Raw genomic sequence first — 16,619 nt, forward strand, 5'->3', positions numbered from 1 at the left:
ACCAAGTCTATACTTGGTCGTCCATCCTAATGACTAATGACTTTGTTGCAGAAGTTCTTTGTTGTACATGTCTAGCCTAGGGATTAAATTGAATTGATCAACATTGGAAAATTACAACTATGGAAATATTTAAGTCACTTTCGATCTAATTTTTCATAAATATTCATTCTACCCCACTTGTCTAAGTTAACTATTCAACGAACAGGTCCAAGAAAAAGACATGAGTAACATTTTTTCCTCCGCCATTTATAGGCCTTGTAGACTATTAATTGAGAGAGTTATCTTCATATTTATATTTTGATAAATTATGTGCGTACTTTTTTTAATAATTATTCATGGTCCATGTGCACCGATTTTATTTTCTTTTTTTAAAAGCAAAGGCAAGTCCAAGGACTTTCTTATGTGAACAACTTTAGTACGCTTTGAATGTCTCCCTCGACTACATTTGTTCTCTTTTATAAAAAAAAGACCAATCAGCGGTTCGCACGCGTGGGGGCCGCATAGAAGGCGATATTTATTCCCATGAAAGGGGAACCAATGCAGTTCGCATTGTAAACGAGGAAAGTCGAAGGCCAATAGTCTTGACTAAGAGAGAGAGAGAGGGGGGTCGGAAGAAGAACACGCAGCCTCGTTCCATTTCCACTCTGCAACTCGCCGTCCAACCCGAGAGATCGAGATCGAGATCGAGCCTCCAAATGTGCTCTTTTTGATCCAAACCCCATAGATTTCACGCCTTCTTGCTCGAAGCTTTCAGCGACCGGCGGTAGAGATGGCGTGTTTTGGGTACGCGACGAAGACGAAGAAGAAGAAAAAGGGCGAGGCGGCGTCGGCGGGAAACATGAGCCCCTGCAAGTCCACGGCGTCCGCGTCGCCGCGAAGGGGCATACCCGACTTGTACCAGGAGAAGGCCCACAACCTGCGGGTCTTCGGGCTCGAAGAGCTAAGGATCGCCACGAGCGGGTTCAACAGGATGCTTAAGATCGGGCAAGGCGGGTTCGGGAGCGTCTACAAGGGTTTCATCAAACCTCCGGACGGGAATGGCGACAGGATGGCCATCGCCATCAAGAAGCTCAACCCTAAGGGACTGCAGGTATGCCAGCGATTTGGATTGCCCTGAATAGAAATTTTAGTTTCTTTAGGACATTTTTGGCTGAGCGTTGAATGATTTTTTAGGTTGCTATTTTAATCTTCTTGCATTTTATGATCATACATATCTACAAGATATGATACTTTTACTTCAGTTTCGATCGATTGAAAGCACAAGTGATGATACTCCTCAGGTAATCAAAATTCTCACAAAAAGAAGTTTGAAATCTATAAACAAAATCTCACTTGGGATGCCATATTTTGAATGCATTTTGGAGATTTGCTTGGAAGTTCGTTTACTGGTGTACTTGTTGTATTCAGCTATAATTTGAGATTTGAGGAAGTTAGGAAGTATTTCCAACAGGAATTGGTCTATGATATGATAATATCTTTGGCACTTTTTTGAAAGATGATGATGGATATCAGGGCTTCGATATATTGTTGTTAAGAGAAAAACCAATGGGAAGTCAACATCCCTTAGTTACCAAACTGATACTTCACTGTGAATAATGAAATCAGACTGTCTTTAGTAAGTGCCTCTTCTAACAGACTCTTCAGATAAGCAAATAGCAAATAAGAATTGCCTTAGAGATCTCAAATAATTATATGCCTCTACTTGGAATCGAACTCTTTTGAACCTATTGCTTGTAGGGATGAAAGAAGGTAGGCACCCGCATCCATTTGTAGTTGGTACTACCCGTTATTCAAAATCGATTATATAACTAGCCTTGTGTTCTTAGTCTTCTACCTAAATTTTGGCTGAATAGGATAAGTAGGTATCTGAGCACGCAAATACCCCACTTTAATCTGCTTAGTATGCAGAGACCCTCAAATTTAACCAAATCCAAATCTGTCTGACTTGAAGCCAATTGGGATACATAATTTAACTACTTGAGCCTTTTTATTTGGGTGACCGAACCGAACTTACTGGTACTACATATTGTCATCCCTAGTTGTGTGATGCTGGTTTCCACTAAATAAGACTTTTACTAGTGATCCTTAGTATATAGCTCAGTATCTTTCTGTGAATATTTTTTCCTTTATATATCGTGTGCTTAGTTGAATTATTTATGAATGAATGAATGAATGCTCTAAAATTTATATAGCTAGAATATCTTTGAGATCATTTTTTATCGTTTGTGATAGTTACAAGTTTCTCTTCATATATTTTAGACACGTTTTGACACTGAACGTGTAGGCGCAATGCAATCGTGAACCTTTTTCATCTGGTCTTATTTATAGTCAGATGATGATGATACTGACAAATCTTCATTTAAGATAACCAAGTTGGTCCTACACAGAACTCTTGATTCAAGATGAATGCTTACATGTCAGATATATAAAATACGTACTGGCCTTCTGAACAAGTGGATTGTCGGTTTAGCTGATGCTGTTCTTTTAAATTTAGGGGCATAAGCAATGGTTGACAGAAGTCCAATTCCTTGGGGTCGTTGACCACCCAAATCTCGTGAAACTTATCGGATATTGTTCTGAAGACGATGGAAGAGAAGCTCATAGGCTATTGGTCTATGAATTTGTGCCCAACAAGACGCTAGAAGATCATCTATTCAACCGTGCTTATCCTGTCCTTTTGTGGAACCGAAGATTACAGATAGCTTTAGATGCAGCTGAAGGGTTGGCTTATTTACATGAAGGATTAGAAGTTCAGGTTCTCTCTCAACTTCTTCATCTTACAAAATTTGCTTATGCGATTCCTTTTTTCTCCTGCGAGTAATTTCTCATGCACCAAAGTTTCCATGAATGAATTTTCTGGTAATCGGGATTGGCAGATACAAATACTAAACTCCTTTACATGCCGGTTAAACTAAGCAGTTCTCTGTTCTAATATACATTGATTCAGGTCATTCTTGGATCATGATTGGCAAGATTCGAGTCAGGTTAAAACAAATCATTCTAGGTAATAAACATATATAATTTTAATAACTAAAAAACAAGAGAAAGAGTCTGAACAAAAAACTCTGGCGGTGAAATCTTTGTCGCAAAGCAAGATTCCTGTGAAAGGATCAATACACCAAGATACAGGAAGTCTAACTTTTCTACTGATAGGGGATGTTATCAAGTAAGAACACAGAATACATATTAAATGGAGGTAAGTCGAGATATATGTAAAAGTACCATGGAAAAGTTGGAACATCTATATTTGATTTAGATTATCGAAATTGGGATGATTACACTGTCTAGTTCAGTGATGGCAGAGTTTATATCAAATTTACTTAGTACTGAAAGACAGCCATAATCAACTATATCTTCACTGTTGTTGAAATAAGTTTGTCTTTTGACTGCCAATAAATTTGCAGGTAATATATCGGGATTTCAAAGCTTCAAATATTTTGCTAAACAAGGAATTCAAGCCAAAATTATCAGACTTTGGCCTGGCACGGGAAGGACCAGAAGCAGGGCATACTCATGTGACGACAGCAGTAAGTTTTTCCTATCTGATTAATGCATCGAATCAGGAAGAAGGTTAACAATGAAATAAAGCATTATGGTCCATCTTATTTCCACAGAAAGAATGTTGGCTGTAAATCATTCACACATTCTCCTTTTGTTCATAAGGTAGTAGGAACTCGAGGATACGCAGCTCCAGAGTACATTGAGACTGGGCATCTAACAATCAAGAGTGACGTATGGAGTTTCGGAGTAGTTTTGTACGAAATTCTTACAGGTAGGCGATCACTAGAGGTGAACCGTCCAAAGAATGAGCAAAGGCTCCTAGATTGGGTGCAGCAGTTTCCGATTGACTCCAGGAGATTTAGCATGATCGTGGACCCAAGACTGAGAAACGAGTATCCTCTTCAGGCTGCACGCGAAGTTGCTAAGCTGGCCAATAGGTGCATTGTCAAGAACCCGAAAGCTCGCCCTTCAATGAGCGAAATTTCAAAGACACTGAGAACAGCATTGCAAATACATTGAATAATAATAATAATAATAATAAAAGTGGTACTCTCTATTTAGAATCAGAAAGGTGAAAAGTGAAGCCTTAGATTGTGTGTGGCAAAGAGTAATGTAGATGCTGTGTACAAGAATGTTTGAGTCGTCCAGTGCGTTTATCCTTCACTCTCAATATATATATATTTATATATATTGCTCTCATAATTTATGGATGCGCCTAATTCTTGATGGAGTTAGGAAAGAAATAAGAGCAGCTGTTTACTTAGAAGAAAAAGCTAAGGATGAAAATTCTGATTCTTTGCAGTGTTCAGTGTTTACTTGAAAAAAAAAACGAAATGAAGCATGGGCAAGTAGGATGAGCAGTGTTTTTTGCTTACTTGGTGATGAACGACTGCAGGGCTTGGGCTTCCGCTACCAGAACCAAGCTTGTCGTGCATCTACCGCCTTCGTGCTGGTTGAAACTAGAGGCATAGATTCATAAAGGGAAATGAAGTCATTGAGGCACGTTGTCCTCCTTTCGATATGGCCCTCCAAGCTACTAATGCCAAAGCTTCCAATCTCATATATCATGCCTGAAAAGGAGGGGAAAAAAAATCCAAAACAAAGGACAGAATATGATTAACCAGCTTTATCACGACCTAAACACATTAATAGTTTCACTAAAATCAATCACTTCGCCAACAGCAGTAAAAGGTCCAACTTGGCCAAGTATGCCAAATTGAAACATATCTGATTCAGATATCCTTCTCTCTGCATCAATGAACATCCTTAGACACTTCAACACCATGGCTAAATGGCTAAAAACTAGCACAAATAAACAAACAAAAGAAGTTTCCATGGACAATTTTTTGTAGTAACAGTAACTCTTGCGATGCAAGCGTAGAGTTCATGAAGAAAAAAATAGTTCTAATCTAAACTCCTCAATGTGATTTTTTGTGAAGGCTGCCTGAAACTTGTGTATGTGTTGCAGACACCGTAAAACTGGATGTTGGTTGTCAAAGAATCATGTTGGCAAGCTACATTTTGTGAGTTGCACATCAAAACCAAATTAGGATTTATTTTTTTTCCCCTCTATAATTTGATCCTGTTGTATTTATGTGTTTGAGATATCAGATTTCCTGTTTGTTTCAGAGGCAACATATGTTGCGAGAACTCATAGAAATCAAGAACTTCTGACATGAACCTTTAACCCAAATTGGAGGAGCTCGAGTGGCATTGGCAACAAGCAGAGACATTGCAATGTCTTCACAATTTCTGCAAGGAACATAAACTTAATGGTTCAAACTATTAAACGAACTTAATAAGGTTGTTGCTGCCAACTACAAACCTTTTCCTGCGTACATATTCACGAATTGCTGATGGCATCTGATGTGTATACATGTCCAAGTACTTTTGATGGAAAAAAGCAGTCTTTGAGAGAATCATACTGTAAGTGCCTGTCCACCATACAGACCACCACCCACGATACTTGTAGTGAATTCCACCGTTCTCCTGTGTTGGAAAATATCAGGTGCCTAAATGATATCAGATTTAGTGTGTTTCATAGAAAAGTCATTAAACATAGAAATGGAACGCAAAGATGATGACATGATCATTGAACAAAATTGTGGTCATTAGTTTCAATCAAGGTATATCATAATTCAGGGTTTCTCTTTGGTTAAATCCCTAATCTGCTATAGAAGCTTTTGTAACTAAATCTATATATTTAAGCCTGATCCAAGTGTGACCTCTTTAAACCAGATATAGCATTCCTATGCACATCATAAGCCAAAAATTCTCCTTTTTCATCCATCTACGATTGTAGTTGCATAAAATCAAACACAATATGCTATGTTAGGCATTTCATATCGAGTTATTTCTTAAAATGATGAGAACAGCTGATAAACTGGCATGGTTTAATTAAGCCAATCAATGATTAAATTAATAGACATGATTATACATGCATATGCTGGCATATACAAACCAGTGAAGCATAGCGGATGAGTATGCGGGGGCATAGGCAATCTGCACAGGTTTTTTTCTCTTTTTACCCACAAAAAAAATCTATGATTATTTTCTATTTACCTTGTCTTGTTTGCATAAATATATGTGAATTAACAAGGTTATTCTACATGTGAATGTGTAATGTTCTTCTATCTCAAAACGGTAATATATGACAACCACATTGGTTGAGTTCTTTTTGTACGATCACATCATCACAAACACTTGGTATCACATCTATTCCGACTATAATTTCTATTCAGGACACGAGAAGAGGAATGACATTGGTAAAAGGCATTAGAGTAGCAATCAATTTATGAAATAAATTTGTTGCATGCCATGTCGGGTGCTTTCCAAAATCTGATTTAAAACTTAAAGCACGATTCTTACAAATATACTGTGACATATTGAAAGAACACAATAGACATGCTAGATCTTATTGCAATAGATGGATTACCTCCTTACTTAACCAATGCATTCGCGGAACAAATCCAACCATTGTGTCGGAAGCAGTTTGCCAGACTGTGAATGCAAATTCCAGCATAGAGCAACGAACTATCACATCATCATCTACTGAGAAGATTGCATCAGTTTTGAGGCCTTCAATAGGCTTAAATCTATTATTCAAGTCATCTTCCTCATTCAAGTTAAACTGAAAATATGGCTTATTTGAATACTTGGACTCTAAGATATTTCTGAGATGGGTTTTAAGGCTTTCTGATGGAGGGTCCGGTTCACTCCAAACTACATGTATTGCATCAACCTTGGGGCAAGATGCGTAATGAGCCACAGTTTTCTTGAGAAGAGAATCACGCTTCCAAGTGTTAATAAGCACTGTGTAGCCATCCCTATAAGCATAATGTGAGACATTATGAGCATAAATAACAGCACATAGAGAAAGGAAATATAGGGTGGTACAAAACCAATGATTAGCTAGACGATATAATATCAGCAGAATTTTAAAATGCCAATGATAATTAAAGAATCCGATATCAATTCCATCACTTACTTCCCACTTGGGCAAAGAAATTGATTGATCAAAAGTACTTCTACTACCATCCAATATCACCTATTCAATAGAGAAATTGATTGATTTAAAGTCGTCTAAAGTGCATGTTGAACATATTTGGTCCTGTTAGGACTCTCATCCCCTTATGTGGAATGGCTGTTAGGTTTCTCATCCCCCTTTCTTATCTGAAAATGTTCTTTTCCTCAAATCAGTGAACTTATGGATTCATTTGGTCTACTAATTGAGCTAAGGATGGTCCAAATGGAAAAAAAAAACCTATGTGGCAACTTTTCTAACACCTTTAGCTTCAAATTTTAAAGGTGTAACAGATCATAGGATCATGCTTTCGCGGTTATATACATATTGGCAACAAAATGGAATGATATTTTACCCATTATTCCACACAATATTTCTATTCTAGATTAGCTCAACTTAGAACAACACCTCGTCATTCTTCAACATATGGCATCCTAGACAAATCACCACCTGACAATGTTTTCTACCAAGGTCAACCCAGAAGGTGAGCCTTTGAGCAAAGAGAAGGGATAATGCTCCAGTTCCAACTCATGAAACAAGTAAAATAACATAAAAAATAGTGACATTTCACGTTCACCAGTGAGCCAGATTCCATGTATCCCACAAATCAGGTCATTCCACAAAGTAGAACCCTAGATTAAACTAACAGAAAGGGGATTTTTTTTCCTCATTTCTAATTGTCTTATGTACCTACCTCCAATACAGAAACTAAGCACGACAATGAGAGAAGCAAGATTCAAGGTCAAAGTACTCACTGCGGCAAAATGCAAGGGAAGGAACAAAACAAGAAGGATGTGAAACCTGGAGGACGAGGCGGAGGACAAAGACGGATGGTAGCTCCAGCCCATCAGAGGGCCTACCTGGCGAACGAGGAGCAGGATGGCGAGGACGACGCCGGCAGCGAGGAGGATCGGGACCTTAGAGAGCTTCCGGACGCGGGGGAGGAGGAGGAGGGAATAGTAGGCGCGGCCCCGGGAGGCCGCCTTCATCTTGGCCGGCGAGTACGGCAGGCCGGAACCCTCGCCAGATGCTCCGCCCGAGACCGCCACCGCCGAGGCCCCGCCAGTGCCCGCCAATGTGACGTCTCTGACTCCCACGAACGCGGCCATGGCCGCCACTCCATGAAACAGCCGCGCGCCGGGGTGCCGGTCAGAGATCCGACCGAAACCGATCAGATCTCGTAGATCTCAGCGGTTGCAGCGGATCGATCGCTGGGCGTCGCCTGATCTCTTCATGAGCGGACCCAGGGGGCCGCTAAGGTGGCGGTTCCACCTTTTGCAATGAGCGGTCCGCCCGCCGGCGCAGTGTGCTCGCCTTGCGTCGTCGGTGGCAAATGCCCGAGATCGGACACAGCACGAAGACAAGAATCGCCTCAGTCATTGTCAATTAATACTAGAAAAAATTATCAGAAAAAAAATAATTCTACAACTTTGTCTTTTTATGATAATTTCTGTCCACTAATTTAATCTCATAAATATAGGAAAAAGAATAAACCTGCCACCGCGCATTCTTCGCTAATCAGTCCTCTCTTTTCCATTTTCTTCTCGTTATATTCTTCCCCCCTTCTCCGCGCTCGACGACGACGACGAAGAAAGCATGGAAGGGGTGACGCCGGAAATGGAGAGGATCTTCAAGCGCTTCGACACCAACGGAGATGGGAAGGTCTCACTAGCCGAGCTCTCTGAAGTTCTTCGAACCCTAGGCTCGACCAACGCCGACGACGTAAGCCATGTAATGGCTGAGATCGACACCGACGGCGACGACAACATTGACTTCAAGGAGTTCATCGCCTTCTGCCATGCTAATCCGGGCCTCGTGAAGGACATTGCTAAACTTTTCTAAAACTTTTCTCCTTCTTCTTTAATCCTTTCATTTCTCTCATGGCGAAGAAGGAGAAGAGAAGATCGTAAATCTTGTTTCTTTCTTCTTTTTTTGTTCTTTATTTTCTCTTTCGGGCAACTTGCCGAAGAATTATGGGGTCAGTGTATAGAGTTCATAAATAGCAACTATTGTACTAAATTTTTTGAAATAATATTTCAATTATCGATAAAATTTTATATTTGTAGAAAATGATATTTCTATAATTGATTGATAAAATAATTACATTGGAGTAAAAATCAATTAATAGTTTTCGAAAATAAAATAAAATTTATTGTATATATTAATATGGGTAAAAATTAAAAGTGCAAAAAAAAGCACTTCATTAAATGTTTCCAGCAATATTATAGCAGCTAATCAGAGTTCAGGATTTAATTTAATTAAAGTAAACTATATGATTTTTTTATCTATTGTAACTATACAATTATAGTTAAATTTTAAAACTTTAATGTTAAATTTTAAATTTTCAATATTATTATATCAAAATATTTTTTTTATCAATTTATCAAAATTATTTAAATTTAATTAAAATTGCTTTAAAAGAATTTTTAAAAGCTAAAAAAATAACTTCTATATATTGTAATTGAAAATAAAGAACTGCATTATAGCAATCACTTAGATAGCTTTTACAACAACAATGTTAAAATAAAAAAAATATTTTAAAATAAAATATCTAAAGGCAAAAGACTTTACAAAAAAAAAAAAAAGAACGCCATGCCGATTTTTGACATTAATTTTACCCAAATTAGTAGTGTATATATATTAATATTGTCAAATTGCACGACTAAGTTGAGTCAAGTCTAATAGAATTTTTCGGGTATTCAAATTTATTTGATAAGATAATTGAATCGAGTTGAGTCGAGTTTAAAATGAATCAAGCTCTTGAAATGATTGTCCAAGCTTGACTTCGTTTATTTTTTATGAATTTGAGCTTGTTTGAAGCTTGCCTTGAGCTTGATTCGTTTAGATGTTATCGAACTCTCAATTTAAGGTTAGCTTGAGTTTGGTTCGAACTTGGTTCGTTTAAATGTTATCGAGCTCTTAATGTAAGGTTAACTTGAGTTTAGTTCGAGCTTAGTTCGTTTAGATATTATCAAGTTCTCAATTTAAGTTTTTTTTTATTGCTTAAAACTTTTAATTGTTTGATTGGTTATTGAGCTTGATAATTTAACTTTATTTATTTATTTTATTATTTATTTAACATATTAAAAAAAATTATTAATGAATATTATTTGTAAAAATTGTTAATAAAAATATTCATGAATATTGTTTACGAACATTAACAAACTTATTTGTTTAATTTTACAAACTGTTAAAGTTTATTTGTTTAATTAATCTTGTGTGTTCAATATATTGAACGAACATAAATAAATTTTTACCAAATTGAATACTAAATTGATTGATAAATATTAGATTCATTTATAACCCTATCAAATTGTAAGATTGTGTTGTAGTTATTAATTGAGGAACGCAGCATAAGGGTGACAAGGCAAGACCCGAAACATTTAAAAATGAGCTAAAAGACAAGTCAAGGTACTTATGACTTGCGCAACTTGGTTTTGTTTCTCTTGTGACTTTTTACGGCTCACACATCACACATGTTACATTACAGAAATACTAGAAAAACAATCGAGCAAACAGTAAAAAATACATTTTTTTTAAATTGACGCCAAGTGGTTACTCACAAATCTTCAGAGTAATTAACCCTGACCCGCAGAAATTTTCATCAACCATCAAAATAAGTTACAAAACGCTCACGGCAGATGGCCCATCAACTCAGTGTTCTTGGGTCAACTGCCTATTAAAGACAATTTATCTGTATTCGTCGAAACTGAGATTTTATCCATATATGAGAAACTAAGGTGTCACCATTACCCAGGGGCAAACACACTTTCTTTTAAGGTTAATAGTCGAGCAAACTACAATGACAGATTGAGAGACTTGTGAATCATTCTTCTCACTGTCAACAAACGAATCAAGGTGGAGAAACTCGTATCAAAAGTCTCCAAGCGCTCCTCTCATCATTGCATTTATCTGGAACAAAACTAGAACCATCAATCAATCATCTTAAAATTACTACTGCTCAAAATGAAAAGCGTAAATCGCAATGAAACAGATCAGAATTACCTTCTTTGTAGATAAGCCTAGTTCTCTGAGGTCCTCGATCTGAAAATTACAGCACAAAATAATCTTAGCTATGCTATGGATAAAGCCAAAGGAAGAGGAAGAAAAATTACAAATATTAAACAAGTAAAAAAAACACAACAAATAGAAAATGTTTCATGACTATCCATTGGCCAACAATCTGCTTAGAATGAATTAACTTGTCTTTATCATTTACAAAACTCTCAATTAAACTCTACAAGATTAATATTTCACTGATATCATTGACTAGTATTTTATTCAATCCAATTCTTGTAACTATAAAACATTGATTGATTTTAAAAATATTCATACCCTCTCTCAATAGAAATAGAATAATTTCTTCTAGTTTATTTTAGTCGGGGCATTTCTTTTCTGAAACTTACACTCTTGAAGGGAGATTCTTCACGGAGTTCTAGTATATACATAGCTCTCTTCTCTCCGATGCCCTACACAATGGATAAAAGATTTAGCAAATTATTCAACTGAAAAAGGGAGAAAGATAAATATCTCATTTTCAATCTACCTTTAATCCCTTCAGTTCCTCCCTGCAATGCCAAAAGAAGAGGGGAAGTATATCAAATATTGGGCTAAACAAAATATAATATGTACGGTGGAATATTTAATAGGAATTAACAATGAAACATTAAAAGCTATTGTTCACAATCGGTCATGATGCCTACTCTGAATATTTAATAGCAGTTGAAAGTTAAGAGATTTTTGGAGTAGAGATTGTTTACATGACTATACATGGTGGTAATATTGATGAAATATAGATTAGTGAACTGTGATGCCTTTTATATTCAGTTTGCATTCTGATGTAGCCACAACTTTCTATTAGACTAAAACAAATCAGAGTAAAATGTAAAAGCAGAAAATTACAGCATTGACCTCCAACTGCAGTTTTATTAGCTTCCCTGGAGAGCATAATAGTATATTTAAATGCTAGGAAATGAAATTTTATTTAGTGACATGGAAACTAATTTCCTATGTGAATAGAAATGAAAACAAAAACAAAAACAAAAAAAAATGATAATCTTTGAACTTACTTGCTAGCACTGTTGAGGAAGGTAAGACAATCTCGCACTAGACATTTCTGTGGATAGTAAAAAAAATAGAGAGAACTCCAGTCAGCTATCCACTCATTCAAGATAAAAGTATAAATGACAATTTATTTATTCTATGCATTACCTTCAGTCCTGTACTTCGAGTTTTAAAGATATCTCGGGGAGTACCGATGTATGAGATATTTTCATTGTCTAATCTCATTGTAAAAGAAACTTCAGGCGTTTGAGGATCAATCTGCTCTTTGTCAATGTGTTGGAGACATGATACTGAATTATTTGGTGTTTCGACACAGTTTGTTTGTGTCTTTAGAAGCTTCATTGAACTTGTCATTTCTCTCAACATTTCACTTATGGGTGGGGATGCTGCTGCATCCTTTGGTTTTTCATCCACTAAATATTTCTCATTGTCATCCTTGGCGCAATCTAGGATTGCAAACAAAATGATAGAAAAGATAGGAAGCACATTCTATCAAATATAAAATTTAGTTCCTAGTACGGACCGGTTGCATCAGTAGGCTGCTTCTCATCCAATACAAGTCCAGAAGTAGTATCCTGAATTTTAGTTTGTTCATTTGTATGGCAGAAAACTGACCCCTTTTGATATCAGTAAAAACATTAAAATGATATGTTACCGTCCAATACTGAAAACTGAAGTAAAATCTTAGCAATGAGTGAAGAAACTGACCCCTTTTGGCTTGGTGTGTTCTTCATAACTTGGATTGACAAAATCATAAATTCCCTGAAAAAGAAAGAAACAAATCTTTCTGCTAGAAATTACAAAGAATCCTAATTGGACCTGTTGTGATGGAAGAATAGCAATTTTATCCCTCATGTTTGCATCAAACAACATAAATATTAAGATGGATATTTTTCAATTTCATAGCTAACCAAAAACATGGTTAACTGGAATTCATAGATTATTTATAATTATACCATAAACCATGGTGAATTCTTCCAACCATTTTATCCTTTTTTCAAATAAATAAATTCATACACTTAATTGGCCAAGTTGATCACAAACGTATCAAAGCCTAAAATGGAAAAAAAAAAAAATACTAAATTTAATACCTTCATAATCTCATTTTTATTTAGATAACTGGCCCTGCTGAGCAATTCCCTGAGAACAAAAGTAAATGATAAAGAATTACTTGTTATCTTCTTATAATGATAGGCATTCTGTTAACAGAAGATACCTTTCCTTGACATCAGCCGAAAATTCATTTTCTTTCTCATTTGAACAAAATGAGGAAGCCCTTGTCGTCTTTGGGGAACTTCCTAGCTTTTCTTGCCTGTCAATAAAAGTTTAACATGTTATACTAGCTATTGTCCTGACTATACAGCTCAAGTCACGAAAGGAATGGTAATGGAAACCTCAATCCAATCATTCAAAAGAATAAAATATTGACAAGGACAACCTTCTCTTTGACATAGATGGTGATGCATATTCCTTTCCGGTTGATGCACATTTAGAGAATTCAATTTTCTTTGCTAATCCAGATAATTTGCATTTTCCAACAGAAGAAGGCATAACCGATTGGTTTAGTCTTGAAACACTCTTAAGAACCTTCGCCGAGTGATAACGTTGTTGATTGACAATTTGGCATGACCTAGATGCTAAGTTGATTGTACTGACAGTATCTTGACAGAGAACAGGATTCTACAACAGATAAAGAGATATAACATGAACAACCAAATAAGATAATACTAAAAATGACAACAATGATAAGGATAAATGAGGAAATAAATAAGGTCCTCACCAAGCAGGTAAACAATACAGCCATACTTGTTATGCCCAAGAAATCTTGCAGCAGGCGAGTTAGCTTGCTTTCTCGGTAGGGAATGAAATTTTCACCGGCATTAAGAGCGTGCACAGTATTTATAAGTGCAAATAATGACTTGCTAATCTTAGCGTTCTCAGCTAGTTGAGGTTTCACATGACCTTTTGGTTTTGTATCCTCATAATCTTTAATGATGGATAACAACATCAACCAACAATACAAGAATAAGCTAGTGAAGTTTTTTCTTTATGAAAAAAAAATGAAGGTATAAATTTTATCTACCTGCCAAAGTAACAAAGTTAATCTTTCCAACAAGAGAATTGTTGGATTCCTTATCGACAAAAGATAAATACACAATCAACCCTCTATGGTTCTTGAGTATGCTATTATCAGGCATCTGGCAAACCTTCCCAGCATGATATCCATGAAAATATATCTTTTTGAAATCAGATATAGAGTTTACCGGGACCTGAAACCAAACATACATATACCTTTCCATGTCATACATTCAAAGCTTAGGAAACCATGTTTTAGAAGTATAATGACTAACTATGCTACCTTTGAAAGGCCCTTGAGTTGAATTCTCTTGGCAGCATCTTCCAGAATAAGGACCTCGTGCTCTTTAGGTTCCAAAAGGTCATATATATGATCTTGCGACATTTCATAACAAGATACTGAAACAGATCCCTTATTTTCATTGGCAAAGGCTAGGATTTCATCTAAAGCAATGATTGCTAAGCCAAGGTTCTCTTCATTTCCCTGGACAACATTACTCTTTGGTTAAATAGGATAGATAGAGGAAGAAAATATACAGGAAAAGAAAACACAATTTTTTTTTCATCCATTTTAAAGAGCATAAATATTATACCTAGCACACAGAAAGCTAAACTATGAAAAAAAAAACACAGTATTTAACCTGAATTAGCTGGGATTTTCCACTTCCCCGAGCACCATAAGCAATAACACAAGCATTTCGCCCACAAAATAGCCACTGAACAAGATGCTTAACTTCTCCATTATAGACATCGTAGATGCTTTCACCCTGGTCGTAGCACCAGTCCAGCTTATAGGTTGTACGACTACAGAACAACAAAAGCAAGTTTGAGACAATTTTAAAATAATCCACAACCAATTAAATTTCACTTTGCACTTTCATTATTCAAAACTCATACCTGTTATAAAAACACCTTAATCCACAACCAATAAAAATCTTGATAGGTCAAAACTAGATCGTCTTTGAACGAAATGTTTATAATTGCTCAAAAAAAAAAATATGTAACAACATACCTGTTACTCTGATCATTGAAGGTGACCGAGGCATATTCTCCAGAAAACCTGTTCAAGTAAATCTGAGAAGATCCAGTGATCTCGGAGTCGAGGAAGGGGCGGATCTTGCCCACCACGCGAACACCTCGTCGCAATTGATTACGAGGCTTCGAAACAACCATGCTACTTCCTCCTGCAGCCAGCGGAGAATCCATGAAGGGCAGCACAGTAAGAAAAAAAGGAAGGGTCGAATTCACTCGAAATGGAGAGATATTAGGGTTCTATGAGTGGGAAAGGTAGCCGTTCAATCCATCGATGTTTTAAATTAAAGTAAATTCACTTAATTTAATCAAAATTCCAAAATAAAATATTTTAAATCTATTAAGACTATTCCGACCAACTCATTTTAAAATTATTTACTGCGTGTGAATGATTATTTTACATATTTTTATTTATTTTTATAAAATATATATAACATAAATATAAAACATTATTAATATATTAAATCATTGTAAAGTGTTAAATTATTAAACTTAAAATATTATTATATCAAAAATACTTTCCATTAATTTATTAAAATTATTTTAATTTAATTAAGCCCATTTTATAACTATTCTTTCAATTAGTAACTTAAATATTTTAATTATTTTTTTAAAAAAATAATTAAAATATTAAAATATAATAATTATTTGGTCTCCCTTGATTTTGTTGCGCTTGTGGCGTTCTTATTGTGGTTTGGGTGGACTTATGAGTGAAATTACTATTATTATCTTATTGTTGATTTGAATTTTCTCAAATATATATTGATGTTCCCTCCCAATTTTAATTATTGCATCTTTCTCTACACGAGAAAATATTAAAAGTTTTGATATCGATATATATCAGACATATTGATACTAACAGTTTATCAAAAAATTTATTATGATATTATATCACACTAAATTTTTTTATATTGATATTGGTATAATATATAATATTTTAAGTATTAGTATTCTATCAATATGGAGAAATAGCTGTTCACGGTGCGTCGAGTGTTTTAAATCGCATTGGTGATCCGGTTTGGTGTCCGGCAGAAGATTTAGTTGGTAAAACAAAATAAAAAGCCCGGAGTTGCAGAGGAAAAAAAAATAATTTATTTTAATATTAAAATTTTTTATTAGGAAAAATATGGTTGTTTTAAAAAGAAGTAATTTTCTCTTTTTCTAATTTAAAAGTGTTTTTTAAATATTTGTATCACTTTACTCCATTTAAATAAAATTTTCGCAAGAATAAAAATATTATGAACATTTAAAATTGTATAAACATTAAATAAGTTTTTCATTGAAATAAGTTTATTTCAAAATTAGGATTGAGATATGAGAGGTGGATAACAACTCAAACAACATTAGTACTACAAAGGGAAAGCTGTAGAATGTAAATTTTGCAAATAGTTATCCTGCATAACACCAATCAGAAGCAGAAACG

At 35.5% G+C, this 16,619-nt stretch overlaps 4 protein-coding genes across 5 annotated transcripts; 2 read left to right on the plus strand and 2 right to left on the minus strand.

Annotated features, from left to right (window-relative positions):
- Positions 1-516: 516 nt before the first annotated feature.
- On the plus strand, positions 517-4,302 carry LOC121972448 (probable serine/threonine-protein kinase PBL19). Its single transcript, XM_042524120.1, has 4 exons — positions 517-1,090; positions 2,495-2,755; positions 3,405-3,527; positions 3,664-4,302. The coding sequence occupies exons 1-4, from the start codon at positions 770-772 to the stop codon at positions 4,018-4,020; spliced, it is 1,062 nt and encodes a 353-aa protein (XP_042380054.1). The 5' UTR covers positions 517-769; the 3' UTR covers positions 4,021-4,302.
- Positions 3,572-8,400, minus strand: LOC121972437 (glycosylinositol phosphorylceramide mannosyl transferase 1-like). 2 transcript variants are annotated; one of them, XM_042524106.1, is made up of 6 exons: positions 7,826-8,400; positions 6,437-6,827; positions 5,327-5,490; positions 5,183-5,253; positions 4,377-4,571; positions 3,572-3,967 (listed from the first exon to the last, which is right to left on the minus strand). In XM_042524106.1, the coding sequence occupies exons 1-5, from the start codon at positions 8,131-8,133 to the stop codon at positions 4,411-4,413; spliced, it is 1,095 nt and encodes a 364-aa protein (XP_042380040.1). In that variant the 5' UTR covers positions 8,134-8,400; the 3' UTR covers positions 3,572-3,967; positions 4,377-4,410. The 2 variants fall into 2 exon arrangements, with proteins under 2 accessions (XP_042380040.1, XP_042380046.1); XM_042524112.1 differs by having other exon boundaries at positions 3,572-3,993.
- A 130-nt stretch (positions 8,401-8,530) lies between these two features.
- On the plus strand, positions 8,531-8,987 carry LOC121972458 (polcalcin Phl p 7-like). The gene has a single exon (XM_042524127.1). The coding sequence runs from the start codon at positions 8,621-8,623 to the stop codon at positions 8,864-8,866; it is 246 nt and encodes an 81-aa protein (XP_042380061.1). The 5' UTR covers positions 8,531-8,620; the 3' UTR covers positions 8,867-8,987.
- A 1,592-nt stretch (positions 8,988-10,579) lies between these two features.
- Positions 10,580-15,447, minus strand: LOC121972466 (kinesin-like protein KIN-10C). The gene is made up of 16 exons (XM_042524134.1): positions 15,177-15,447; positions 14,806-14,968; positions 14,448-14,648; positions 14,172-14,358; positions 13,869-14,074; positions 13,527-13,768; positions 13,305-13,400; positions 13,180-13,228; positions 12,797-12,850; positions 12,612-12,705; positions 12,236-12,534; positions 12,094-12,140; positions 11,571-11,592; positions 11,431-11,493; positions 11,030-11,068; positions 10,580-10,936 (listed from the first exon to the last, which is right to left on the minus strand). Exons 1-16 carry the CDS (start codon positions 15,368-15,370, stop codon positions 10,898-10,900), a joined length of 1,995 nt encoding a protein of 664 aa, XP_042380068.1. The 5' UTR covers positions 15,371-15,447; the 3' UTR covers positions 10,580-10,897.
- Between the last annotated feature and the right edge of the window lie 1,172 nt (positions 15,448-16,619).

Source organism: Zingiber officinale, chromosome 1B (assembly GCF_018446385.1).
Source record: "Zingiber officinale cultivar Zhangliang chromosome 1B, Zo_v1.1, whole genome shotgun sequence".
Lineage (NCBI taxonomy): Eukaryota > Viridiplantae > Streptophyta > Magnoliopsida > Zingiberales > Zingiberaceae > Zingiber > Zingiber officinale.

Excerpts from the sequence above, each read along its gene's own strand:
- LOC121972466 (XM_042524134.1), bottom strand. The coding sequence starts at position 15,370 with ATGGATTCTCCGCTGGCTGCAGGAGGAAGTAGCATGGTTGTTTCGAAG. Across the intron at positions 14,075-14,171 it reads TAACTTTGTTACTTTGGCAG|ATTATGAGGATACAAAACCA; the intron begins GTAGATAAAATT and ends CCATCATTAAAG. Across the intron at positions 11,494-11,570 it reads AGGAACTGAAGGGATTAAAG|GGCATCGGAGAGAAGAGAGC; the intron begins GTAGATTGAAAA and ends TCCATTGTGTAG.
- LOC121972458 (XM_042524127.1), top strand. The coding sequence starts at position 8,621 with ATGGAAGGGGTGACGCCGGAAATGGAGAGGATCTTCAAGCGCTTCGAC.
- LOC121972448 (XM_042524120.1), top strand. The coding sequence starts at position 770 with ATGGCGTGTTTTGGGTACGCGACGAAGACGAAGAAGAAGAAAAAGGGC. Across the intron at positions 1,091-2,494 it reads TCAACCCTAAGGGACTGCAG|GGGCATAAGCAATGGTTGAC; the intron begins GTATGCCAGCGA and ends TTTTAAATTTAG. Across the intron at positions 3,528-3,663 it reads ATACTCATGTGACGACAGCA|GTAGTAGGAACTCGAGGATA; the intron begins GTAAGTTTTTCC and ends TTTGTTCATAAG.
- LOC121972437 (XM_042524106.1), bottom strand. The coding sequence starts at position 8,133 with ATGGCCGCGTTCGTGGGAGTCAGAGACGTCACATTGGCGGGCACTGGC. Across the intron at positions 5,491-6,436 it reads TGCATTGGTTAAGTAAGGAG|GAGAACGGTGGAATTCACTA; the intron begins GTAATCCATCTA and ends TTTCCAACACAG. Across the intron at positions 4,572-5,182 it reads TCCTCCAATTTGGGTTAAAG|GCATGATATATGAGATTGGA; the intron begins GTTCATGTCAGA and ends CCTCCTTTTCAG.